Raw genomic sequence first — 27377 nt, forward strand, 5'->3', positions numbered from 1 at the left:
TAGACTGAAGGCCTCGGGAACCTACTGCACTACACTGTTCTCATCCGGCCTGAGCCGGAAGGTCGGGCGAGAAATGTGCGGCTCTACTTCAGGGCAAATAACTAGGAGCAGAGTGACAATCCGACTCTGATTGCTACCGCATGGAAGTTACAGCTCATCATGACCAAGAGTTTCTGTTTTGGGCACAGCCCATGATCTGGTTACATTGCGCTAAAAATTGTGCTAGTTTTCAGAAGTGTTTCTTTAGCTCAAGTTTCTGCTCAAGCTCATTTGCATGTTGATTCATAAAACCTTTCATGAACTTGCTTAAGCGGGCAGATTTTTGGAACATCATTTTTAAAAATATGTTTCTTGATCAGTTTAAGAGTGCTAACCTGAAACAGGTTTATTAATACAGTGGGAAATGGGTTTATCAGAAATAAATAAGCGTTTTTAATTACAGTGTCCTGTCCACCATTTGAGTAGCCTGATTTTAAATAACTGAAATTATCTTTGAAGAAACTATACTGAAGCACTTGACAGTTACATTGGTGTTCAGTTGTTAGTTTATTAGTAAATTTAAAATACATTTAAAAGCTTTTAAAACATGCTTGAAGAAAAGCTTAATTTTAAGAAGCTGCTCAATGACCAACAAATGTGTAGAATTAGTGAAAACCAGCAATGGAGATTAATTCAATCTGGGGGCATGGCTAGTTTTGTGGGCTGCTCTGGCTTCTAGTGTGATGTTTTTAAAAGACAGCAGAAATGTCATTTGCATAGATGTAATTTGAGTTTGAAATTTCTTTCTCTTTTGCAATGATATTGCTGATTTTGGACGATTTGCAGCTTAAACTAGTGCCATCCTGCCTTTACTGTCTATAATAGTGCAATGTGAAAAGGACAAAGATTAAATATTAGGTTTCAAAATTTGAAGACAACATGAATAACCATTACAAAAACAAAATTACCTGGAAAAACTCAGCAGGTCTGGCAGCATCAGCGGAGAAGAAAAGAGTTGACGTTTCAAGTCCTCATGACCCTTCAGCAGAACTGAGTGAAGTTAGGAGAGGGGTGAAGTTAGGAGTTAAGTGAGTCCTAACTTCACTCAGTTCTGCTGAAGGGTCATGAGGACTCGAAACGTCAACTCTTTTCTTCTCCGCCGATGCTGCCAGACCTGCTGAGTTTTTCCAGGTAATTTTGTTTTTGTTTTGGATTTCCAGCATCCGCAGTAGTTTTTTGTTTTTATCTCTATGAATAACCATTAATCTGAAACTTGCTTGTTTACAAAGAATGCCTCATGGAATTGGAACCAGTGGTTCGAGCATTTAATGAACTGACTCTACTTGAAGATGTTTTGTATCTTAAAAGAGCAAAAGTAAGTCGATTTGAATTTGTTTCCTTTGATTTAGAAAAATGTGTTTAGGGCTTTTACCTTAATTGCCAGGATTAGTAAATTAAAATTAGGTTTGCTGTTGATGATTATATTCAACATGTAATCACATGGATCAGCTGTTTGTTTTATTTAGCTCAGTGCATTGCAGTATCACAACAAGTGACACGTTTATACCCTCCTATTTAGTGGAGAGGTGGCAAAAAGCAGCCTGCTGTGAGAGATGGTGTTTCAGCTTTGATGGAAGGTGTCTGAGAGCTGACTTTGAAGAGGAGCACTAGATAGTAAATGGTACAGGAAATGTAAATCTGGAAAATCACTTTAGGTTAGTTGGTAAGAGGCGAACTAAAGGATACAGATTATTATAATAAAGCCAAATTTAGGACTTACCAGGAAATTCTTCACACAATGGATGATCGATACTAGAATAGAGAATGCAGATAGAACAGTGGAGGCAAAAACCAGGATTCATTTTAAAAAAGTAAATGCAGCAGATAGGAAACTTTTAGATTGTTGAAATAAGATGGACTGAATAGCCTTCCTCACCTGTAATTATCTTGTGTCCTTGTGAAGTCTTGTAAACATTTTAACAATAAGGTTGTATTTTCTAATGCATTTTCAAGTAGGTTAAAAGTTAGGAGCAGGGTGCATGCCTGTTACATTGGAATAAAACATGTTCAGAGCATTGATGGAAGAATATAATGCAATCCAATACACACATTATATTGCTTTGCCATTGATGTGGGGTGGAGGAGCAGAATTCCCTTCTTGATGCCAACCTGAATCACTGTCCTACTGTCATAATGGTTAAGCTGATGGTTTAATAACCTGATAAAATCTGTTGGACATTTATTTATTATTGACCCTATATTTACTTGTATCGAAATGTTATTTTCATTACAATTATAGGGGAATTGTGATTTGAACCTTTTTTCAACATCATATGAAAAACTCAATGGAGACTTGAAGTCACTTAATATACCAGTACAGGTAATAAATACATGCTTCATTCCAAGTATCTCTTTAAAAAGATATAGTAAACCTGAAGAAACAAAGAAATAAAAAACGGCCACTTACCAGCTTACACATTAGAACCTTGTCAAGAATAGATCCTAAAATGGCCTTTGCTTCAACAACTTAGAAAATAACCTTCCTTGTTTAATTTATCCTTGATAAAAACTCACTGTAATGGTCACTATTAGGTTTTATGTTGGGGTTTTTTAAGCCAATTCCATTCCTCAAGTATGTTCCAAGAGATCTGCAATAAAGCCAGGATTTTGTTAAAAAACAGTCATTCATACCTTCCCACAATTAGATCAGAAATCTGCCACTGATCAGTATAATCACGTGAAAATGATGGAAAATCTTCCCAAATTTCAAATCGGCACTTCTGGCACAAAATACTCTGCATTGGGAGACATTTGCAACCTTCACTGTAATATTCCTACATATGATGGATTAAAAAGTCAAACTGGAAGGGTAGAACATGGTGAAAATGTGTTCATCCGGAACAGGCTGTAAGAATGCATTAGGCTGACAAAGGTTCAGAAGGGTGTGGAACAGATTGTGAATGGGAGGAACTGGCAGGAAAATGAAGGAGACTGCTGGATAATTTTCAACTTTGCTGCCTGTGTATTAAAAATTAACAATACACAAAATAGAAGTGGCAATTCTAATCATATGCAGCTTCCTTCAGGCTCAAGTGATGCCAGGAGCTTGTGCCTGCCCAGGAGGCTGGGCTGGGTTGTGCTGCCACCACCTCTTATGGAACCTGATTTCATTGAAAAGACAATCGAATGGGTTATGCAATGGCACTGAATTTGAAAATGACGTCAGGCTGATGTGATGCCACTAAAGCCATTGCTCAGATCAGTAGGTTGTAAGGTGCCCAGAGGCAGATAGGGTATTATTCTTGGTTTGCATTCATTCAGTTTATTTATAGTGAACCCAACAGAGAAAAATCAGAGAGTGAAAATTGAAGTGATGAGTCACATGGAAGTCAGTAGCATGCCCACACTAAACAGTCATTCCCCAATTTAGAAGAGACCACACTATAAGCAGCAAATACAATGCACAGAATTGGAAGAAGCACATTTAAATTTCTGTCTCACAGCCAAGGGTGTGACGGTATCATGGGCGAAACAATGGGTACATGGTAAAATGTGACAAGAATGAAGGTGTTGTAGAGGAATGGTCCTTCTGCAAACATGAAGAGGGGATGGAGGGAAACATGTAATTGATGGCGAAATTATGTTGTAGATAATTATAAATGATCATGTGATGCAGAGTCTAGTATAAGAGGCGAGATTGCCACTTTCAAACTTAATATGGAATCCAATTGTATTATGATCACTATATTTCCCAGCAGATCTTTTACCATGACATTGCTAATTAACCCTGTCTCATTACGCAATACTAGATCTAAAATAGCCTTTCCCCCAGTTGGTTCCACAGTGTATTGCTCCAGGAAACTATCACAAAAACATTCTACACACTCATCTTCTGGACCACCCTTGGCAATGATGTCACCATCAAAAAGCACAGAAAAGAGACGAGGGAAATGGACAGCCACTGTTGTGGGCCTTGTCTTGCACAGATGAAAGAAACCCTTAATATAGAGGAAGCAGTTAGTCCAGTTCTGGTACTTTGTTTATATTATAAAAGCTGCAATACTAGGTTATGAAAAGCTGTTTCAAAACCTGATGTGTACTTGATAAATGAAATACTGAAAATACAGTCGCTTATGGTGTTGGACCACGAATGAATAATGCTTTTGTGTGGTAAAATGCAGATTAAATTTGCCCATGCTTGGCTCTCCATCTTACTTGTGTAGCTGTGGGGAGTTTCTGAGTGAAGATGTCATGCTTATTTAAGGACCGAAACGAAGCTAGATATAGAATTATCCCTAAGTTGGTGTTCATTCTGCTTAGTTAAGAGTATGGCTGATACAGGCCAGAATTAAGCCATTGACTGCTCTCAAGGGCAGTTGGTACACCGCCAGGGAAGAAAACTAGTATTTACCCAAAAGAGTGCAATATTCTTGGTAAACTAATTGAAGGGCAGTCATTTTTTTTAAATTATAGTGCTGAGTATTACATTCTGCCCAAGCAGTAGTGCATTTCAAATGATTTGTTAACATTCAAATATTTTGTTTCATTGCAAATCTCTTTTGTTTTGTGACAAATCTTTTTGAGCATTATAACTTCAAGTTACAGAGATGCTACAAAAAAAGCCTTTTCATAGTATTTTTGGCCACATGTGCTGTGGAATGCACCCTGTGAATGATATGTGGTAGATTCTAGAGCACTGATAACAGAGAAATGGCCACAAATGCAACTGTTTTCTGGCTGCCAGATAACTGATCTGACTATGGCCAGATTAAAAAGGTAGCATATGCTACCAAAGGCACCAAAACTGTCATGTAAAATTATGTTAATTGGTAGATAAATGTTTGTAAACTTCAAACATTTCAATCTCTCCAAATTTTAAAATAACGTGATTTCTGTTTAATTTGTATTGTATGTCTTTTTCTGTTGTGCAACAGGCTATCAATCCAGAACCACAAACCTTATCCTCACATCAGGAAGATGTCTCCTTTCAGCAGTCGGAAGGAGTTCGCCTTCAGTTTCCCACAGCTCCCTCACTTCCTCAATACAACATTATGCCTTCAGTATCAGGAAACAGCAGTTTTACGAATAGCAGTAAGTGTGATTGATTTATTGCAGAGGTGGTCAAGCTGGTATTTGAGTCAGCTGGTGAAACACATGCAGAGGTGGGCAAGCGTGAGATGGCCGATGGAGAATTGATAAGCAAGGAAGAGGCAGTAAGTGGATTACATTAAGAAATGGTAGAGGTGGGAAGATCAGTGAGATGATGCAGGAAACAGAGAATATGTTCCACTTACTAAATTAAATTGGTGTTGCCGTAAGGAGCAAAGTTAATGAGAAAATAGTGAAGCTTAAAGAAAAAATGGAAAAGGAAGTAGAACTAGGGGAGGGATCTAAAGTTTCTTTTTGTTTAATCAGCCTTTGTTAAAAATCATGAATTTCTGAGTGAAATTTTCAAAGTGGAGTGGCTATTTAGACCAGGGGCTCTCAACCAGAGGACCCCTGCCCCCCAGGGGTCTGCGAGACGGTTTCAAGGGGCCCGCTACCACCAGACTGCAGCTTCTCCCATTACCATTAATATAACCCCACATCGGCTTAGCGCTTACAAACTGTCAGCATCATACCGGTCATGTGACTCAACTGACCTTTCACCTCTTTCTCGTGACCCAGCAATTCATTTACAATGTTCAACATTAAAACTGACCTACTGACAATATATTTAATACATTTTTGAATGTCCAATAATATAGGCTGCCAAATTTGCTGTTGCTGTCACTACGGAACTGAGAAAATATCATCCAGTCTGACGTGGCATGCAGAGTAGGCAAATTGTGACATCAAACAGCTTTTAATGCTGATTTGATGACCAATCTGCCATTTTGAGCCACACAGGTCCAGTTAGTGCCCTGTCTAAATGACTCCTAGTTGAACATGCATTCCCCACCTTTCAATCCATCTGTTATGGACTAACAGAGGTTCCTCATGGTCAAAATCTTGAAATAAAAGCCAACAACAAAAGACCATTCCAGAGCAACTTTATCCAATGGCACTTCCCATAATACATGAAACCTGCTTGGATGACAAGAAGGACTGTAGGGTGATAAAAACAAAAAACTACTGCGGATGCTGGAAATCCAAAACAAAAACAGAATTACCTGTAAAAACTAAAACAGAATTTTTCCAGGTAATTCTGTTTTTGTTTAGGAATGTAGGGTGGATGACCAAATTGACTATGGTACCATGGTGCACGATGCCATTCAAATGGGGTTAGAGAAATGGAATGTGGTAGAGTAAGGGACTGTATAGTCGGGGAATAGATACCAAATAGAAGTAAATTGTTTAGATTTAATTAATATCACAGAGACATTATTACAAGGTGACCATGTTATTACAGAGACATTATTACAAGGTGACCATGGTTGGGAAATAAGTATTTTTAGGTACACAATATTTCGGAAAGAAAGACAAAATGGCAAAGGAGGAGGGTAGCCTTGATAGTAAAGGATGACCTAAGGACATTAGTGAGAAAGGGTCTGGGTTTAGAAGGTCATGAAATAGAATCAGTATGGGTGGAGATTAGGAATAATAAGTCAGAAAACATTGGTGAGCATGTTACAATCCTGTTAGGGACCATTAAGGTTTAAGGAAGAAATCCAAACAACCAGCAATTAACTGACAGAATTACACCACAAGATTTCACATTTTGAAACAAAAACAAACTTTATTGTATATCAAAAAGAGTGAAACAAAGTAAGCACTATCAGCTTAATACTATAGCATATAAAGACTTAGATTGTAAACTCTTTTCTACTTTCTGTTTTCCCCCTAAGAGTTCCTTTATCTTACAAAATCTTTAAGGTTTATTCACTTTTCCTCAGGCCAACTCAGAAGTATATCACCACTATCTGGAATTCAATCTGATTTCTCTTCAGTGTTCCAGCTATTCGCCAAGGTACAAGATTTCATGGGGATCCTTCCATTAGCTTTTGGCTAAGACACTCTCCGATTTCTTTATCAACCTCACAATTCTGGATTCCACAGCTCCAGCATGGGCTTCCCTGTGACTCCTGCGCAGTGTTTTAAAACATCAGAAAACACCCTTGGTTGCTAATAGCCTGCTGCTCTGGTTTCAAACTGCAAACAAGCTGATTGCTTTCAGAACTGCAACAAGGTTAACTGTCTTTTATTGAGACTTACTGTAGATTTCTTCCTTTAGCTTCCAGTTAACTAAATCTTCCAATCGTTTTTTTCTTTCTTTCCAACTTTGTCTTATACTGAATACCAGCTCCCAATCACAGGCTGTGTCATGAGTAATAATAGATCAAGCTTTAACTCTACATTAGGTGTAGGTCTGGCTTTATCTCCCAACCTTGAAGGAGCTACAAACTACATAAAACCCAAAATTGACAGAGTCTTTTAGATGCTTCTCTCAACCAGTCTTGCCTGTTGGCTATACCCTAACTAAATTCACAGAGATAACTCAAACCAAAGAATCTCACTAAGCTCCACCCATCTCCATTGTAATGTAACACACGTAGCTTGTTCCCAGGTAGAAGTGCAAATTAACTGCCTTTTAAATATAAAGCTTTTCTTAATTCTGAGAAACCACATAAATAACTTGTATCACTAATGGAATAAGTGCAGACTTCATATCTCCAGTTCTTCAGTTCATTAAGCCCATCTGTCATCTTATGACTCTCCCCTCTTTAGCTGTGACTTTAGCCAGTAAACACAAGTTGTTTATTGATTTTGGAATTGTAATTATCTTAAGTTTGTGGTTTACCAGTCTCTAGATATTTGCCAGGGTTTTTCAATTTCAGCTTCTAAAACTTGAAAAGCTACAGCTAAAACATATGGACTATGATATTAGGGCCTGAAATTTTCAGTCGTTGGGCATGGGCGAACAGCAGGCCCAGGAGCGGATGGGAAATGGGCCACCAGCTGCGATCGGCCCCCGACGACAATTTCACGCTGGCTGGCCAATTAACGGCTAACCAGTGTGAAATGCGGGCTGAAATGCTCAGCGCTTCCGGGTGAGGGCAGGAAGAGGGCGGGCGCCGACATAACTGAGAGTGTGGGTGAGCGCTTTTAGTGAGCTCCTGAAGGCACACAGCTGCCCCAGGGAGCTGCAGACCTCCATAGACTAAAGGACATGATAAAAATGCTGCAAAAAATGTTCATGCGGCATAAATCAAGCACCTGAAAGCATACCTCATAAAACAACCAGTACCCAGATATCTCTCTTTATTTTATTTCCCCATGGAGATTTCATATCGCCCTGGATCGAGGTTTGAGTAAAAATGTGAAAGCCGCCTGGGAGAATGGCCTGTCCACCAACCGTAAATTTGGATGGGCCATGTGAATTCGCTGTTGATTGCATTGTTAATGGGCTTAATTGCCCACTTATTTGTCGGTGGGCGCACTTCCGATTGCCGCGCATGCACACCGAGTGAAATATTGCGCTAGTGCGAGATGACAACTCACCGATGTCATCTTGCACTATTTCACGTCCGTTCAGGTCAGCTGTGCGCCAGCCCGCGGGTCGTAATATTCTGGCCTAGGTATATTATTGGAGCTTGGAACAAAGGCTATGTAATATTTGTGGATAACTTTAATTTTTTCACAGACTGGGACAATCAAATTGCAAAGGGTGATCCAGAAGATGAATTTGTAGAATGTTTCTATGACAGTTTGTTGGTGTAATATGTTGTGGAACTGACTAGGGAAAAATCTATTGTCCATCTAGTATTGTGTAATGAGGCAGGGTTAATTAGTAATGTCATAGGAAAAAATTTACTGGGATATAGTGATCATAATACAATTGAATTCCATGTTAAGTTTGAAAGTAACGTACTCCAATCATAACCAAAAATCTTAAACTTAAACAAAAAACCAATCACATGGGTATAAGGGGACAACTGGCTAAGGTTGCTTTGGTAAATAGACAAGATGGATAATAAATAAGTAAACAAAGAACCAATCAAAATGTTCAAGAAAAATACATTCCATTAAAAAACAAAAACTTAGCTAGACTCATCTGTGGCTCACTCAGTAAGTTCAGGATAGTATTAGACTAAAAGAAGAGGCTTATGATGTTGCAAAGAACAGTAGCAGTGTGAGCATTGGGAGTGTTTTAGAAACCAACAAAGGGTCACCAAAAAGTTGATTTTTTTTTAAAAACAGGAAAAAAATTGAGTCTGAGAATAAACTAGCCAGGTTTATGAAAAAAAAATTGTAGGAGCTTATACAAAGATATAAAAAGGAAAAATTCACTAAAGTAAATGTTGGTCTCTTAGAAGCAGAGAGGAGAGAAATTATCATGGTCAATGAGGAAATGACACAGGCATTAGTAATGTCATAATAAAAGATCTGCTGGAAAATAGTGATCATAATACAATTAAATTCCATGTTAAGTTTGAAAGTGACATACTTCAATCACAAACATAAATCTTAAACTTAAATTTTTGTGTCTCTTCACAGTAGAAGACAGTCTCCTGCCGAGTTCTAAGTAGAGCAGTTACTTTGGGAGTCTGGTGTGAGGCATATGAACACACACACACACACTCACACACCATTGTGCTTCTGGATGGCGTCGTCTTGTTTTCTTTTTTTAATGATGCACACAGGCTGCCAACATTGTGGCTGAGCTAACTTTATTGATAACACATTTTCCTAACATGAACACATATCTGCAGTGTTTGAACACTATCAAGACAGGCTCCGACATGTGCTAACTGACCCTCAACCTTGAGATCAAGTGACCCTGTATATAGTACAGAGTGCCCTATAGTATCTAATACTGGAGTCCACAACCGCAGTCAGCTATGATCATGACATTCCGTTTTTTGTTCTAAACTTTTATACAACTCAAGTACACAAAGTCTCTTATCTATTCTTTCTCACTGTTTTGATCAGTCTGTTTTGTCTTTTACTCATCTCTGTATCTCTCTGGTTTTTTCACAATTCTTCCACTGGATGTTCTGAATGGTGACAAGAGGTGATTTTGAAGGACAAGGGGCCTTCTCCGGCTCTGTGTCACTAGCACCCCTTGGATAGTTTTCAGGGCTCTCAGGCTTTGTCTGGTTATCTGTTGCTTCACTGCTGCATCCTGGTTTTTGATCTTCAGCTACACTTTCTGGTTCAGAGCAGGGTTGTGTTTCATTTGTTTTCCGTAAGAATTTCCAGTTTTTCCTGTACTGTTGTCCGTTTGGAGTCTGCACTATGTAATACCTTGGTTCTCCTGTGATTCCTGTGACAACACCAGGATCCCAGATCCCTTCATGCTGAATCCTCACTGTCTCTCCCATGTTCAGGTCAGGCGCCTCGATCAGAGTATTGCTTCTGCTTCTGTTGTCTCAGTTTGAGCAGGTCCTGCACGCTGTAGCTCACAGGCTGTGGATGTAACAGTTGGGGCACAGTTGGAAGCTCAGTTCTTCGTCTTCTCCCCATCAGAAGCTGTGCTGGAGATGGTCCAACGCCCTTTAATGGAGTATTCCTGAAATCCAGCAGAGCCAAGTTGGGGTCTCTTCTGTCCACCTTTCCTTTCTTCACCAGGCATTTTAAGGTCTGCACGGTACGTTCCACCATTCCATTGGATTGTGGATATTTGGGACTTGACGTTGTGTGGCAAAACTCCCAGCCCTGTGCAAATTTGTGAAACTCAGTGCCTGAGAATTGTGGACCATTACCTGAGATGAGCACTGCAGGCATGCTGTGGAGAGCAAGAATTGATTTAAAATGATTTATTTCAGTGATTCTCTTCCTATCACCTGTGTCGCCCGTATAATGTGTTGAAGGTACAGAGTTCATCCAGAGTACTGCGTTCATCCAGCTTGAGCTGCCAGAAGCCTGAACTCTCAACCAAGACTCAATATTGTTTAGCATTGGCTAGCTTGCTCGTGATCTCTTCAACTGTGGGCAGCTGGTAATGCTGTCTTTATACTGCCTGGTTTAGGTCCTGCCTGGGATCCAGACAAATTTGCAGGTTTCCATCTGATTTTTCTACAGTTAGAATTGGATTAACCACTTTGTCGGTTCTTGATGATGTGAAGTTTCTCCATTCTGTCAGTCTCTCAGCATTACTGGTATTTTCCTGAGCGGGTGTACTTTGGGTGTCATGGTTTCGTCACTCCTGATGGTGTGCTCCCACTTTAGGCAACCTATCCCCAAAACATATCTTTATACTTGCTGAGGATGTCATCAGTGGTGACAGTCATTTTTCCCTTGATTAGCTTCAAATTTTTACAAGCTTTGATTCCAAGAATGGGTTTTGCATCAGTTTTCACCACTATGAACGGAAGTGTTTTTTGTAGTTCACTTTAAGTATGCACTTGCCTTCTACTGCAATTTTTTCACCTGTATAAGTAGGCAGCTTCACTTTTGTTTTAATTAGCTGTTTTTCTTTGCTTATCTTACGATACAGACTTATGGGAATGATGTCTGCTTGTGCACCTGTGTCAAGCTTGAAATTCACCATCATGTTGGCAATTTTTAAATCAACCTTCCATTTGTCTTCTGTGGAATTTGTTGTTACTGCACCAATGGAATTTCAGTTCCAGTGTCTGTGTCAATCGTGTGCACTTTCTTCGATTTACATTTCTTAGCGAAGTGATTTAGTTTATCACAGTTCATACACTGCTTTCCACAGTTGAACTACCACGTGTTAAACGCTCTGTTCTACATTGGCTACATTTAAATGTTTTAATCGCAGTTTTGTTCTTGTTACTTTCAGGCTGTCTATTTGTTCTTTCCTGGGGCTGTTTCTGTTTAACTGCATGTAACTGCTTGACCATGTGCAGCTTATCATCTTTGGTCATTTGTTTAATCTGGCATTTAATATCTAAATATCGCTCTGCAGATATTTATTGCTTTCTCCAGCTTGAGATCAACTTCTCTCAAAAGCCGTTCTCTCTGAGTGTCGTTTGCGATCCCACAAATTGTTCTATCTCAGATGAATGATTCTTCAAGCTCTCCAAATTCACATGATTTAGCTCATTATCTCAGCTCAGTTACATACTGACTAATGTTGTCACTGTCTTGCATGCACATTAAAAAAACGGTATCCTTCATACATGATGATTTTCTTAGGGCTGCAGTAGGCTTCAAATTTTTCTATTATTTCTTTCAAGTCATTTTGTTTCTGATTACTTTCAAATGTGAATGTGTTATAGACGTCTTCCCCTGCTATGTGAAAAAAGATGGAACACCATCTGAGGATCATTTTTACCACTGCCCATCACTGTGAGGTACAGCTTGAATCGCTGCCAGAACTTCCTCCAGAGATTTCCCTCCAAACTGAGCTGTATCGGTAGTTTCAGAACCTCCATTGTTGCGTTCAGTTTACTTCTGACACCATGTCTTGTTTCTTTTTTTAACAATGCACACAGGCTGTCGACATTGTGGCTGAGATAACTTTATTGATGACAATTTTCCTAACATGAACACATATCTGCAGTGTCTGAACTCTATCAAGACAGACTCCAACATGTGCTACCTGACCTTCAATCCCCAGGTCAGGTGACCCTGTATACAGTACAGAGTACTGTATAGTACCCTATACTGGAATTCACAACCACAATCAGCTATTATCATGACAAATGTGAGCCAATTATTTGAATTATAGGCACATATGCGGATTGAAGCTTTGGTAGAGGTCTCCAGTTATCGAAACCGCAAAACAGCAAGTGTAGAGGCCTTGATTTCCACAGGCTTGTGGAGAATCTGGGGACCTTATTAAAATGGCGGGCAGAACCCAGATCCAGAAGTCCTGCTTCCATTTCTGACACATCCTATTTTTGCCGGGCAGGAGGGAAGTGACTCCCGCACATGTGAATCCCAAACTCAGCAGGGCCTTTTGAACTCAGTGTTGAGTTCAAATATTGCTGAAAAAAGAGGCATACTATCAAAGCTTTTCATCTTGCACTCATCAGGACAGCTTGCAAGAAATTACCAATTGTAAAGGGGAACAACAATTAATACTGCATGAGAAGAGAGTGCTGATTGGTTGACAAGTGGGCTCTGGTGGAGGCGTTGCCATGGAGACCGCAGCATGGAACAGTTTACTGCCAAATTTTGTTCAAATTCAAAATGGGCAGGTTGACTCTGGCCAAGGCATTGCCCTGGGGAATGAACCAGGGAATGACTGTTCCCCGTGCTTACTGAACTAAACACCCTTGAGGTCGGTATGGCGAGCCAAGAAATTACCTGATTCTCATTACCTGACTCGGGAGCAAAGTTCCAAACCAGAGTTTGCCAAATTCAGCATTCGAAGGAGGACTATTTAGGCCCTTAGTCAGAGGCAGCAGGAAGCTCTAAAGAGAGGAAAGCAAATGGCAGGAAGAACCTGCAGAATTGATTCCCCTTGAGGAAAGCCTGATAAAAGCAGGGTCTAAAAACAGTCAGAAGTGTCTGGAAGATATGGGTGGAGGGAAATGGGCCTTGCTAATTCTCTGTGTGGAACATGCTTGCAACAAGAGGTAGTATAAACAAATGGAAATATTTACAGAGCAGTGGCCAGACCAGCCCACTGAATCAACCTCTGGGGAAAAGACCAACCGTTTGCTTAAACATAGAAAGAGGAGAAGCAAGAGCAATTGTTCTAAACCAACTGTTGGACAGAGGTTAGGATTGTTGGTGGTGCTATGGAGCTCTGAGGCTGTTTGAATAGTGCTGCAGTAAGCACTGGTATGGAGATATACAGCTTGTGTTCCAACTGGTGATAGGCAGCTTCGTAATCCTAATAGGGTGTAGAACCAGATTCAGTGGTAGCTTCAAAAGGGGAATTGAATAAATATTTGAAGAAGTTACAATTGCAGACATGTGGTGAAAAAACCAGGGAGTGGGACTACCTGAATTTCTTTTTGAAAGAAGCAATGTAGGCTTAATGGTTTGAATGACCTCCTTCTATGCTACTTTATTCTATGATGCCATTCTATTGGATACATTGAGCCCTCTGGGTATTGGAGACTGTGAGGGCTCCGAATGTGAATTCTCCAATGAATGTAACACTGCTGCTTCTGCAGCCCTGAAAGTGTTGGTCCCATTAAGACAATCTGCTTATGTGAATCTGGATATTCAGCAGTTACACCAATTAAAAACCGGACAAGGATGAACATTGATTCATTATGTTTTAGAAGTGTAACTTTTAGTTTGGGAATTGAAATTTTTAAATGTAGGATAAATGAAAACGCCTGGTTTGAGAAGCTGGTAAACAAACCTAAAGTAATTAATAAGGTCAAATGGGAAGCATCAGAAAGAAAACAATGGGTTACTCCTCAGAACTTCTGGGTGGAGTTAGGATATCTACAACTGTCTCAGTAAAGGGTTTAAATTATTCATATGGTTCCCCAGAATAAAGGGGAGGTTTGGAAATTGAAGATAATTGGTTTGAATCTCTATCTGGAACATTCCAGGCATGCCACATTGCTGTGGGGATAGATTGCTGGGAGGCTTCCTTTTGGTTTTGGGTTTTACCTGGTAGATTTTCTCACAGAAGCTAGCAGTTGAAGCCTGGGCCCAGAGCAGTTTGGAGAAGGCAGAGAAAGAACTTGCCAAGAGCTGTGGACCAGGAGCAGAGGGCTATCAGAAACTAGGGGTATTTCTGATATGGAGTCACCAAGCAAGAATGCAGTGAGGCTTACGCTTGAGCTAGGTAATCCACAATCATGAGGTGTTGAAGGAGAGTTGGAGGGTTTGCCTAGCCAGATGTTAGTGAAAGGACCCCAAGAGAATCTCAAACCACAGAGAATAGTGGGAACACTGAGAAGAATCAAAGTGAATTCCTGAGAGTTGTGACATACCTTGGTTTAGCCCCAGGAGAAGCGAAGGAGCAATCAGGACCCTGTAAAGTAAGGGAACTTCTGGATGGAAATAAATGTAGAATGGGGAGTGTTCTGTTGAGTTTTTTTTAATTATAAATGTTTACAAAATATAGCGCCAAGTTAGTGTTTGCTTTGATTAACTCTTGTAAAGTAAAGTTTTTGTTTAAAACATGAACTTTTGTGGTGTAATTGGCATTCTTTCAGTTAATAACTGAGAGCTCATTTTTAAAAAAGTTACTGGCCTCTACTGAGATTGTATTGTAACGCATGTGCAAGTGTTTGTCAAAGATACCTCCACACCTTGACAACTATTGTTCAGCACCAGTAATCAGTTTCACATTAAGTAGTTAAAACGAAAATAATCATCATTTTTGCTTAATTGCAGAAACCAATTTTTGTACTGAAAAATGTTTGTGTTTTGTTATAGGGTGTCTATGGATTTTTTTATAAAATGGGAGGGAGGGTCCGCGCAGAAACAAAACACTTGAGAGCTTCTGATTTGGAGTATGCTTAGCAGAAAGCACTGGAATTATAGATGATAATTGATATGAAGGAAGTTAAGAAATGTAGTGTAGATTTCTACACCGGATATAGAGAGGAGCAAGGACAAGTGTTTTACTTAGCCATTGGAAAAGAAACTGATGCTGTGTCAAAGAAATAGATATTTCGGAGGGATGACCAGATGCTTAACAAAAGTCCTGGTCTTAGAAGTTAGAATGACGAGGGGTTTGAGGGACAAATTCCAAAGAGTGAGCTCTATTTGACTAAAGGGATGCCCATTGGTGGGAAAGGAGGGGATACACAGAGGCAGAGAGAGTTTGGGAGAGAAGGATTGTAAGATGAGAAACAGTTATCGAGGTAGGGAGGGGAAAGCTCTGGAGGTATTTCAAGACAAGGACAGGAATTTTACATTTTAGATGTTAGTGGATCAGGACACCATAGAAGCCAAGGGAAATGAGGAAATTGAAATTGATACAAGGTAGGATATAAGCTGCAGTTTACCAAGGAAGGGAGATGGGATGCTGGCAAGGAGAGCATCAGAATCAAGTCTAGGAGTGGTGAATATGTGAATGAGAGTTTCAGTAGCAAAAGAGCTAAGATAGTAGTGAAGGCAGGCAATGTGATGGGAAGAAACTCAACTTGGGGTCAATAAATCTTTTGACATTGCCTGACAGTGCAACTGAAAGGTTGAAAACGTCAATTTTTAGTCTTCTTAACTGAGAGAGAAATTGTTGTGGTTACGAGCAGAAAATAGCTCAAATAAATCATTTTGAGGGAGAAATTTATTCACATATTGTTGATTCTCAGGGCAGGCAGGACAATGGGCCACATCAGCAGTATTCTTCAAATGAAAAGCGCAGTGTGGGCTATATAGCACTGCCTGCGCCTGCGAAATTGACATAAAACAGTGTTGCATGAACATATTTCTCCCCCGTTATGTATTGTCAAGACCATTTGTATAACTCCTACATGTTGCACACCAGAGCGCTGGTGCAAAATAATAGAGCTGTAATGAATCCATTTTTTCTTTTATTCTTTCATTGCTGCCCATCCCTAACTGCTCTTGAAAGTGGTGGTGAACTTCCTCCTTGAACTGCTGAAGTCTATCTGGTGCAGATGCACATACAGTGCTGATAGGAAAGGAGTTCCAGGATTTTGATCCAGTGACAGTGAAGGAACAGCAATATAGTTCCATGCAGTGTAATGTAGATCACCATACATTAATGCATCCTAATTATTTAAATTCAAGTCTTTCACATGTATGTTTTTTTTGTATATTTCAAGCTATTCACCCCTAGCATAGTTCACAGTTAACTCATACTTTAAACATTATCTTAATTTCTTTCCCATATTACTATTAATGGCTTTCCTATTAACTTCTTGCAAACTTCCAAAAGGATGTGATTTATGTTTGTAAAAGCTTCTAAGAAGGTTGAAAGATTTTACATGTAAAATAAGAAGGGAAGCATTTTAATCTTTGCCCATAATGTTTGCATGAATTTTATGGATGTCCCTTCATAGGAAGCACAGATGAAAATGCTCTGTCTAGTATAAAATGTCAAGATGAAGAATTATACACACCATCTTTAGTTGCACCCAGTGAAGAAGACAATTTGGCTCAGACTGCTATATGCCAACCAGAAGATACCTTTACACCTAGAAGGGGAGTTCCTGAAAGTGAACTGGACTGTGAACATGGATTAATAACATTCCAATCTTCCACCGGTGAGTGCAGACAGACTATAACTTAGTGTGTAGAAATCAATCTGTGCAACTATGATTGAAGACACAGATTTTTTTTATATCTCAAATTCTAGCTGCATATAAAATGTATTTATGCCTTTTGCAGATATTCGTAAGTTTAGACTGCTAGAGGCGTTGCATTCACACCAGCCTCTGCAAACTATGAAAGCAAGGAACGCATGACTTATTGCTATTGTGTAAAAACAAAGGCTGTTGGGAAGGGCAGGGCTTGGTGGGGGCAGAGTGGTGGGGGAGGTGTCAAAGTGTGGAAGACTCCTCCTTGGTCTCTAAATTTTACTCTTGGCAGAAGAGGCGATAGTCTGGCCTGACTAACGACTGCCATAGGCTGGTATGGTACATCTGTAGTACTCACTTTGATCCAGGTCAAAACGTATAGGCCAGGATATTTCGCATGGCGGGGTTTCCTGCCTCACCATCCGAAGAGTCGGCGGTGAATACATCCCAACAAATCTGCCTGCCCCGCAGCCATTTCACCCTCGAATGAGCATTAATTGGCTGCAGGCGAGACATCTGCCCCTCACTCAGGAGGAAGCCCCGTCTTAGCCCCGCAGCAGAAGCTGCAGTGGACAGAAGAGAAACTTCCTGAAGATGTTGGAGCCTAAGCCCCAGTACTGGACGAAAAGGTAAGTTTTCAGGGTCCCGGAGCATGGATGGTGGAGGAGGCCTGAGGAGGAGTGGGCATTTAGGGTGTCAGGTGAGAGTCCAGGGGAATGGGGGGGAGGGAGGTCCAGTGGCCAGCAGACCTTAATGGCGTGCGCCCAAAGTTAGATGGGGGCTTCTGATGGAGGCGCCTGCCCCCACCCCCTCCACCACGCCACCCAATCATTTTCGTGCTTCCCCCATACCCAGGAAACCCTCCTGCCAGCCTAAAAATTCAGGCTGGGTGGGAAATGGCCCTTAAGTGGCCAATAATTGGCTTCTTAAGGGCCTCAATTGCTGCAGGGGCTGGTGGCCCATCTAAGGCCTTGCTGACCCGAGCGTAAAATCGATGGGCGGCAACCCAGTGGGAAGCCTATTTGTCCTATTTCACACCCCACGCCTTGCCCCCAGCTGGGGAGTGTGAAATTTAGGCCATAGTGAAATGTTCATTTCTTGGATGGGATTTTTGGCTAAGCTAACTATATTGTATTAATATATATTAAAATTTCCTTATGAATTGATTCCAGAATGCATTATTACTTCATTAAAAGGTTAGAAATTTTTGGTTTTAAAATCTACACTTACAACAACTTGTTGTAAGTTATCATCTGCTCACATTCATATAAGGGAAAGCTATTTTCAAAATTGAAATCTGAGATTGAGAATGGCAGGTCAAGATAGGAATATTTGTTTCTTAACCTGGTGAAATCATTTTTTTGTAACGTAATCAAGATCTCCATTGCAAACTCCAGCAATGCAATCTTCAAATTGCTGGCCCATAGTGACATTCCCGAATATCCGTAAGCTCTGAAACCAGACATCTAGAGGTGCAAATGCAGCTTTAGAACAGTTGCATATTTGAAGTCTTGTACTTGTACAATTGCTTCATCATTTCCCCTAGTAATCTGTTTTCTGTCACAAAGTATCTTTCAAGACACCCAGACCAAAAAAATGTGCCAAACACATTCAATGCTGCTGTTTGCGCAAGTGTCAGCCAATGTTGGTAGCCTAATCCCTGTACTGTTGTTGCTGTTTTTACTGTGCTCCATTTACTGATGTAAGCCTTCCATGCAGGTTTCTTCACAGAGAGTGTCTCTCAAGGCGTGGCTCACCAGTGGATTCAAAGCAAAAGGGAGGATATTATCAATCAGATGACAGAAGCATGTCTGAATCAAGCCCTAGATGCCTTGATTTCCCGTGACCTAATAATGAAGGAGGATTATGAGCTCACCAGCACCAAACCTACAAGAACAGCCAAAGTCCGACAACTCCTAGACACTAGTGACAACCAAGGAGAAGACTTTGCCAGAGTTATTGTTCAGAAGTTAAAAGACAATAAGCAAATGGGCCTTCAGCCTTATCCAGAACTATCTACAATATCGAGTCCGCTCTCTTATATGAGCCTGATGTCAACTCAACTCAAAAACAAGTGACTATTATTGAGACAAAAGCAAAATGCTGGGAATCTGAAATAAAAACAGAGAATGTTGGAAATAGTCAGCAGGTCAGACAGTATCTGTGGAGAGAGAAACAGAATTAACATTTCAGGTCGATGACCTTTCCTCAGCCCAGCACTCTCTGTGAATGTTATTCAGATTTGTTTCTTCAGGTCTTTTGTTGCCCTGGGTTATTTAAGCTATCATCTTCAGTGGTCTTTGTACTGTGCTGCAGGTTGCACCTAGTGAAAGTACAATGTTTTAGAAGTTGGAATAAATATCCTTCAACCAAAGAATTGTGAATTTTACCACAGCTCCCATTTAGTCAGGTTACTGTTCCATATTGTTGCCAACGTCGATTGTCTAACAGGCACAGAATGAAATCTAATGGTTTTTACTGTGCTGTTACATTGAATGTCACTGCAAGATAAAGTGTCACACCTGAAAGGGGATTAGAGGCTTTCGTTCTTTGTGCTTTTTCAACAAACTACATTGATTGCCTCGTATTAGGGCGACACCACAACCCCGATGAATTAATGAGTGCGGTTTACATCTGAATTTTTAGAAATGGATTTTAGATGGACTGAATTGTGTTGCCTTCACCCTATTTTCAAAAGTTAGATCATTATTATCATTAATGTGCATAGCCTCCTGTTGTAGATTTGGGTTTATGTGGGGAGCACGCTAGTGGTTGGAGGAGAAAAAAATACTTAAGTGCATTTTAATAGGATGGGGACATTTAAAATGGCAGCATTCCAGAAGGACAACAAAAATTCTGAAAGCTTTCAGAAATGCTTAAATGGTAACTCAGTCCTTTAAGCAACCATTGTCGAGGCTGAAGGGGAGTCAAACATGACAGACAAAATTGAAGGGAGAGGAAACCAAGATGCATGGTACGTCTGTAGAGAAGATGTGGTCCTGCCAAGCACTCAACCTCCAACTTAGCTGCTGAAGTGACAGTGGTGCGGTGCGTAGTTCTCTTTATCACTTGGTGGTAATATTTCCATCAGCATTGCAGCATGCCCTACAGGAGTTTGAACCAAATATCAGGCCACAACTAATTGGTACTGTCATTTGGATGTGCCAGTTCCACCCTGATTTGGATGCTGCAGATGTCCTTGCATCAGATGGCACTGCCCTGCATTTGACTTTTTGATCCATTCATAGATCTGTGTTCAGTGAGGTTTGCAGTGCTCCTGAAACAAAAGCAGCAGATGATTTCATTAGAACAAACACACATTCATTAATATTGAATGCCAATCATAGACAATGGTATTGGCTAGCTGATACTTTGAATGTTATCTTCAACCTTTTCATTCATAAAGGTCATTCCATTTAGCTTATCCGGAACTGAACAGATATGTTTTTCTCTGTGTGATTCCATTTTAACTTGCTGCATCTTAGGTCTAGTATATTTAAAAGATTAGCATAGAGAAAGGGGACATTTTTAGACCATAAGATCAGAAGACATAGGAGCAGAAATTTGGCCATTCAGCCCATCGAGTCTACTCCGCCATTCAGTCATGGCTGATAAGTTTCTCAACCCCATTCTGCCTTCTCCCCGTAACCTTTGATCTCCTTACCAATCAAGAACCTATCTATCTATTGACACAGGATACTTCTGAGGGAGCATGCAACATTATTGTTATTCAAGCAGTAACATATTAGTGGTGCCGTTGGATCCACGGTCCCAGTTTCCTTTGGTGAATAGAGCCACCACCTGCACTAATGGCCTGCCAGAGTAAGATGTATTCAATTCTGCCTGTAGACGTTGAGGGGGTGTGGAGGTGGCCGTGGGGTGGGGGGGAAGGTGGCCGGGGTTGGTGGGTGGGGGGAGAGGCGGAGTGTGGGGAGGTGGCAGTGGGTGCTGGTCAATAGGCACAAACCACCTCTTGTATAACTTGGCACCCCTCTATTGGTCCTCTTCTTACAAACTCCTCAATAAAGGCATTCCAGTTGGGGATTAACAATATTGACGATGCTGGAAGCAAAGAACTTAGAACAAATGCTCATGACACTCTTATGTGCAGTGGGAAGGCAAACAAAGATAAATCATAGAATGGCTACAGCATAGAAGGAGGCTCATTTAGCCTGTCATTTCTGTGTTGGCTCTCTACAAGAGTTAATCATCTAGTACCACTCCCCTGCCTTTTTCCCCATAGCCCTGTAATTTTTTTCATTTTTAACAAATAATCCAATTCACTTTTGAATGCCATGATTGAATTTGCCTCCACCACAGAGTCAGTGCATTCCAGATCCTAACCTTAATATTACTGTATTTTTTAAATCAATCTGTGTTGTTCCAGACCCAGTTCAATTATGAATAGATATCTTGCACACACGAACAGCGGGAAATGGCATATAAGAAGTTTCCACTCATTTTAATATCTAAATTAATCTTTCAAGTCTCAATAGCTGTGTCTTGCTCCTTGATGCATTGCATGCTGGAAAAAGATCCATTACAGAGATATCCCACCACTATTCTAAAAAGGCATGTCTGATCTGAACTCGAGTATTAATAAAAATTAAGCTTCTTTGACCTCCCAGCTGGAAAAGCTGTAAGCCTGAGGAGAGGAGTGGAGCAAGTAGATGGGATTTGATTTGTAAAAGTAAGAAAATGTAGAATATAAGTAAAAATGTGACTACTTTTAAGTATTATCTTCCATTCAGCTTCCTTTTGTCTGAAGATTGAGCAGCTTCACGATTGACACTGAACTCATCTGTGAACAAAACCTGGAGAGTGCAGTATGATAACTTTTTCAACATTTTTTCATCTATTGTGATGAGTGATATGAGAGCTGCTATTCCTTTGTGAATCTGAAGAGATTTGTAGTGTGCACTGTTAAAATGTAATCTACTAAGCATTTTTATTTATGAATTTAGAAAAGTACTTAAAAGTGTAGTGCTTTCACAGAAGTATTATATCTAGTTATGCTACAGTGTTTTTTAAAAGAAGGATTGGAATAGTGTTCTTTGTTGCTGAAGTGGGGCTTAATTCCTGCCACCTGCGCAATATATTTGTGAACAGATGGCTCTTTTTTTCACAGCTCTTATCACCAATATTTCTTTGCTAATTCATCTGTTGCACTATCCTAAGCACAATTCAACCATGCCAAAAACAAACTATCATTACAAAGCTTTATTCTAGCTCTGGCTTTTATTAAATTGTAAGCTATGTTAACTATACACGGAACAGACTACTTCAGGTTTTGATTTAATGCATGCCATTCCTAGGTTCATGATTCAAATGCATTGTCTTATCATAGCCTGAGTATATGATTTTAAAAGGATCTTTCCTTCTGCTTTGGAATTGAATACAGGAACCGTAAAATGTGTTCTTTTAACTTGTCCGCATTGTGGTTGTGCTGATTCACATCAAATTGAAACTTGAATTCTGAAGATTTGTTTGACCTTCTATTATATCTTAGTAGTTTGGTTTAATTATAGGTTAGTTGAAGATGGTGATGCATGTTGACGTGATTTGTAGCACTGTGTTGTGATAACAGTTAAGAAAGCCTTACCAATAAATCACACTGCATTGAGAACACGGTTGAGCTTTCCTTATTGGAGAACCTATTCACGTACCAGAATTGCCCAAAAACCTAGACTTTCCAATCGATGTTACTTTGATGCCAGCAGTACTCTATTTACATAATAAAGGCAAAATACTGCAGATGCTGGAGATCTTGAAAAGAAACAAGGTGCTGGAAAAACTCAGCAGGTCTGGCAGCATCTGTGGAGAGAGAAACTATAATGGCTGGGGTTTCCCAGCTCCGTTCGCAGCAGGTGTGCTCAGTGGCGAGATTAGAGAATCTCGCAAGAAGGCCCTGGTTGCGTTTCCTGACAATGTAAACACAGGATGTGATTGTCCCCACTCCCCGCACATGTCAGTGGCGGGCCACGTTTCCCTCCGTCGAACATCAGTAACTTAATTGTAATAAATTTGCATCTAATTGTTGCCACACATTGGAATCATTCCCCTCGTCAAATTTAAATCCCACATCGGGGTCCTTTAACAATGTTGTGTTTTACAACTGCCTTTAAAAGGTGGGGTTGGTGGAGGGGGGAAGAAAACGGCCGGCCTAATGGTAAAACATGTCAAAGATAAGCACTCCACCAAAGATAACAGAATAATGTTTTACTTAATTATTTTAGCTACCATTTTTCAAGTACTTTATGCCTTTATAGGCTCTCCCTCCCAGCTTCAATTACAGCTGAGCATCACGTTAAAATCACTTCATAGTTTAAACTATTGAACAAAAGATCTACAAGTAAACAACAATATAATTAATTGATGTTGCAGTGAGGGGACCATCAGGTGCATGGAGCCAGGTGATCTTTCTGTCTGCCTGATTGCTTATAGACAGGTGAGAAGAGAAGAAGAAAGCAATGGAGGCGCCTGGCTTGGCAAAGGGAGGTGCCAAACCCTGAAGACCCATGGAGCAGCACGGCCTCCTCTGCATGCAGGGGATAAACCCCACAGCGTCATCGTGCGTAGGCACAGGGTCTACAGACCGCACGTGTGCTACCCGCGAATGAGCAAGAACCAGTGTTGCAGATGCCCGCACAAGCCTCTACCCACAAATGTATCCAGGAGGTCACATGCCCTTTTTGTCAAGGCGCGCACCTTCCTCAATTTCGACAGGGATCAGGTAAGCCAGGAAGCAACAGCGTTGGGATTTGAGATTTATGGATTCCCCCAGGTGCAGGGTACCATTGACTGTGCCCACTTGGCTCTTAAATCTCCCTGGCAACAAGCAGTCCAGCATGTGAACCACAAAGGCTTTCACTGTCAATGTTCAGCAATGTTCTGCACCCATAATAAACAGATCATGCAGGTTTGTGCAAGCTACTCTGGAAGCGTCCACAACTTGTACATCCTCAGCAGGTCTCAGATACCTGACATCTTCCAGGGACCACATAGGATACAGGGCTGGCTCCTCAGGGGCAAGGGTTACCCAGCAAAGAACGTGGCTGATGATGTCCATGCGGCCACCTCAGACTCCTGGTGAGAGAAGGTACAACGTGGCTCATGCCACAACCCGGAGTTTGGTTGAGTACACCATTGGCATCCTGAAAATAAGCTTCCGGTGCCTGGACAGACCTGGTGGAGCACTGCAGTACACTCTGCAGAAGGTATTGCACATCATAGTGGCTTGCTGTGAGCTACACAACCTGATGATGCAAAGGGGGGAGGATCTGGATGATGCGATGCAAGAGCTGCACATCTCTAATTAGGAGGAGGTGTGTGTCTCTGTGCTGGAGGGTGTGGGTGAACACTGTAACACGTCTTCAATGTAGGTATCTGCGGGTTTCTCTTTCATGTTGTCCTCAGGGCTGGCATCAAGGACCTAGCACATGGACCCCCTCGGCTGCTTCTCAGATGTGCCTGTGAAAGCAAGGAGAGAAAATTAGTTCATGGTAGGGGACTGCGAAACGGGAACTGACTCACGGCATGGTTGTCTGATGGACATTGTCCTGCTGGATCCTCACTTGGTTACGTGCCGTTGACCTCACTGTCAGCACAGGAATGGTCCAGATCATTGTCGGCAGCTGGATGGCTCTATTTTCAAGGTCTGTGAGCATCTTGGAAGCTGGGCATTCTTCCACCCATCTGTAACCTTTTGTTGTCTGCCAGCTTGTCCTGCATGAATACAGATGGAGAGAGTGTAAGCAGATAGCCTGCCGGGCCAGATGAGAATGATGTTTGGCATGTGTGGGTTGTGAGTGGTGCCATGGATGGGATGAGGACACAATCCGCAGGGCAGATGAAGGTGTGTGGGAGAAACTGAATGGCAATGTCCCTTGAACTGGCAGTGAATGAGATCCCTGAGGATGTGTGATGGGTTTGTGAGGCATGAATTGAGAGTGATGAGAAAAGAGTGAATTATCCTGGCGGAATGGAGCAAATCATTCATCCTCTTCCTGTACTGGGTGGCTATCCTCTTTTGCAGGGTGTTGGCACTGATCACTACTGCCACCACCTCCCATGCTGGGTTGGTAACCTTGCTTGCTGGTCTTGTCCCAGAGTGGGGATAGAGGACTTCATGGCAGTCCTCCACTGCATCTGGTAGGCACTCAAGGGAGGCGTTGCTAAATTTTGGGGCAGCATATTTCCTCCCTTTGGCAGCCATGACTTTCCAGCAGCTTTCGATCCCTTAGGGAGAGCTAGCTCTACACAGGTGCACGCTTTAAATATGGCACCTGGGTTTCTGTAGGCCTGAGATGACAGCGGGGCGGGTGATACAGAGGCTGCCCTGCCAGCGATCCGACATGAAACACATGCCTCTGCATTTTTTAAACAAAGTGCCACACGATATGGCGGCAAAAGCTGCCATTGCCGTCAATGGGTCAAATGCAGCTTTCCTTGCCCGATATTGGAATTTGCCAATTTCAGGGACAATTCCGTTCAATATTTCAAGTCCAATATGACTTATTCGGTAGTCTCTAATGGGTTGGTGCTGTTGTACTAATATTGTCAATTGAAAAATCTTGGCTATCATTATATATATTTTTTTAAATATCATAGCTTCAAATAGTTACGCCATCAAGAATCATTATCTACTTGCATAATTGTACAATAAAACCTTTTATGCAGCATATTTTGTTTCTTCCATGCTCCTTTTCCTGCACCCTCTTGGCCTTTGTGAAGCTGCTGTACTTCCAGGTATTTCCAAAAGAAAGCAAAACAATTGCTGAAGTAAAAACAGAATGGCCTAGAGATTTGGCACAAGGTGGGTACAGAACACATTCCCTGCAGCAGAATGGTGAGGCCCATGGCACCCCTGTCAGTCTGCCTTTAGTCTCATTCCCATGAAGCAGGCAAGCTGCAGAGAGTAAGAGACAGTTTTCCGGGCAATGCATGTTTGAAGTTTGCGCTGCTGTGACACTAGCAGTGACCCTCAGCTAAATAAGAACACTGTGGATGGTTGTGATTGGGTCAGGAGGTAATAGTGATCAGGATAAGTGATTGGTGACTAGCGGGATTGGCAGCAGAGGTGCAGATTCGCATTGCTCCAATAAGGGTTTGGAGAGAGCACTCCTTCGCCTCCTAGCTCAACGTTCAGCTAAGTATCTTAAAAACTTACCTTGTTGGTTACAGCATAACAGACGGTCTCCTTAAGGACAGCATATCAGGCTACCTGAAAGCCTAGTTTTCCTGAGTGCAAGACCACAGCATGTCAATTTTTCTTTGCCCATTATCAATATAGCAGGCAGTGCATTTCTGACTCACAATGAGTGTGTGCTTCCTGCCCATGCTACAGCAGGTTTAGGCAACTGCTTTGCATACAAAACAGATGTGGTCGAATTTCTAGACGCGTAAGCCCACGGCAAGACAGGAATTTTTTAAAATTAATTTATGGAATGCGGGCATTGCTGGCTAGGCCAGCATTTATTGCCCTTCCCTAATTGCTCTTGAAAAGGCGGTGGTGAGCTTCCTTCTTGAACTGTTGCAGTCCATATGGTGTAGGTACACCCACAGTGCTGTTAGGGAGGGAGATCCAGGATTTTGACCCAGCGACAGTGAAGGAGCGGTGATATAATTCCATGTCAAGATGGTGAATGGCTTGGAGGGGAACTTCTAGGTGGTGGTGTTTGCACGCGTCTGCTGCTGTTGTCCTTCTAGATGTTATGGTCAAGTGTTTGGAAGGTGCTGCCTAAGGAGCCTTGGTGAGTTCCTGCAGTGCATCTTGTAGATGGTACACACTGCTGCTGCTGTGCGTCGGTGGTGGAGGGAGTGAATGTTTGTGGCAGGGGTGCCAATCAAGCGGGCTGCTTTGTCCTAGCATTTGAAAGAGAAAGACATTTAATATTACAGCAGTAAGACCCTTCACCAAAACTATACTCATGAATGTGATTTGATAGAGCCTTCAATGTGATCTTCAAACTATCTAACTGGCAAGTGAGCACTCTGCAATTTGTGTCACTGAATCACATATTTAGGCAGGTTTTTCTTCCAGATCTGCCCATCGTAAGTACTGAAAGTAAAATGAGCTGGAATAATTGGCAATTTGGCTACCTCAATTTGTCCAGTTTTCAAGTTGGTCCTAAATTCTGATTTTGTCCATTTTCTTCCAAATCAGTGGATATGAAATAATGGAATTGGAAACATTTTCTAAGCTAACTTACCCAATGGATCATTTCAAAAAATTCAATTACTAGAAAACATTAGCCATGAAAACCATTTTCTAAATGCAGCATTAACAGACTATTACACAATTTGAAGTTTTATGGCCTGATC

General features: G+C 41.2%; 1 protein-coding gene across 2 annotated transcripts in view; it reads left to right on the forward strand.

Annotated features, from left to right (window-relative positions):
* ripk2 (receptor-interacting serine-threonine kinase 2) overlaps positions 1-22680 on the forward strand; it is a 64648-nt gene extending 41968 nt beyond the window's left edge. For both annotated transcript variants that reach the window (XM_078540707.1, XM_078540708.1), the window contains 5 exons: positions 1269-1354; positions 2279-2359; positions 4914-5070; positions 16818-17021; positions 18774-22680. In XM_078540707.1, the coding sequence (XP_078396833.1) occupies positions 1269-1354; positions 2279-2359; positions 4914-5070; positions 16818-17021; positions 18774-19132 (887 nt within the window). In that variant the 3' untranslated portion in view covers positions 19133-22680. The remainder of the gene's footprint in view (positions 1-1268; positions 1355-2278; positions 2360-4913; positions 5071-16817; positions 17022-18773) is intronic.
* The last annotated feature ends 4697 nt before the right edge of the window (positions 22681-27377 follow it).

Source organism: Cetorhinus maximus, chromosome 4, assembly GCF_964194155.1.
Source record: "Cetorhinus maximus chromosome 4, sCetMax3.hap1.1, whole genome shotgun sequence".
Lineage (NCBI taxonomy): Eukaryota > Metazoa > Chordata > Chondrichthyes > Lamniformes > Cetorhinidae > Cetorhinus > Cetorhinus maximus.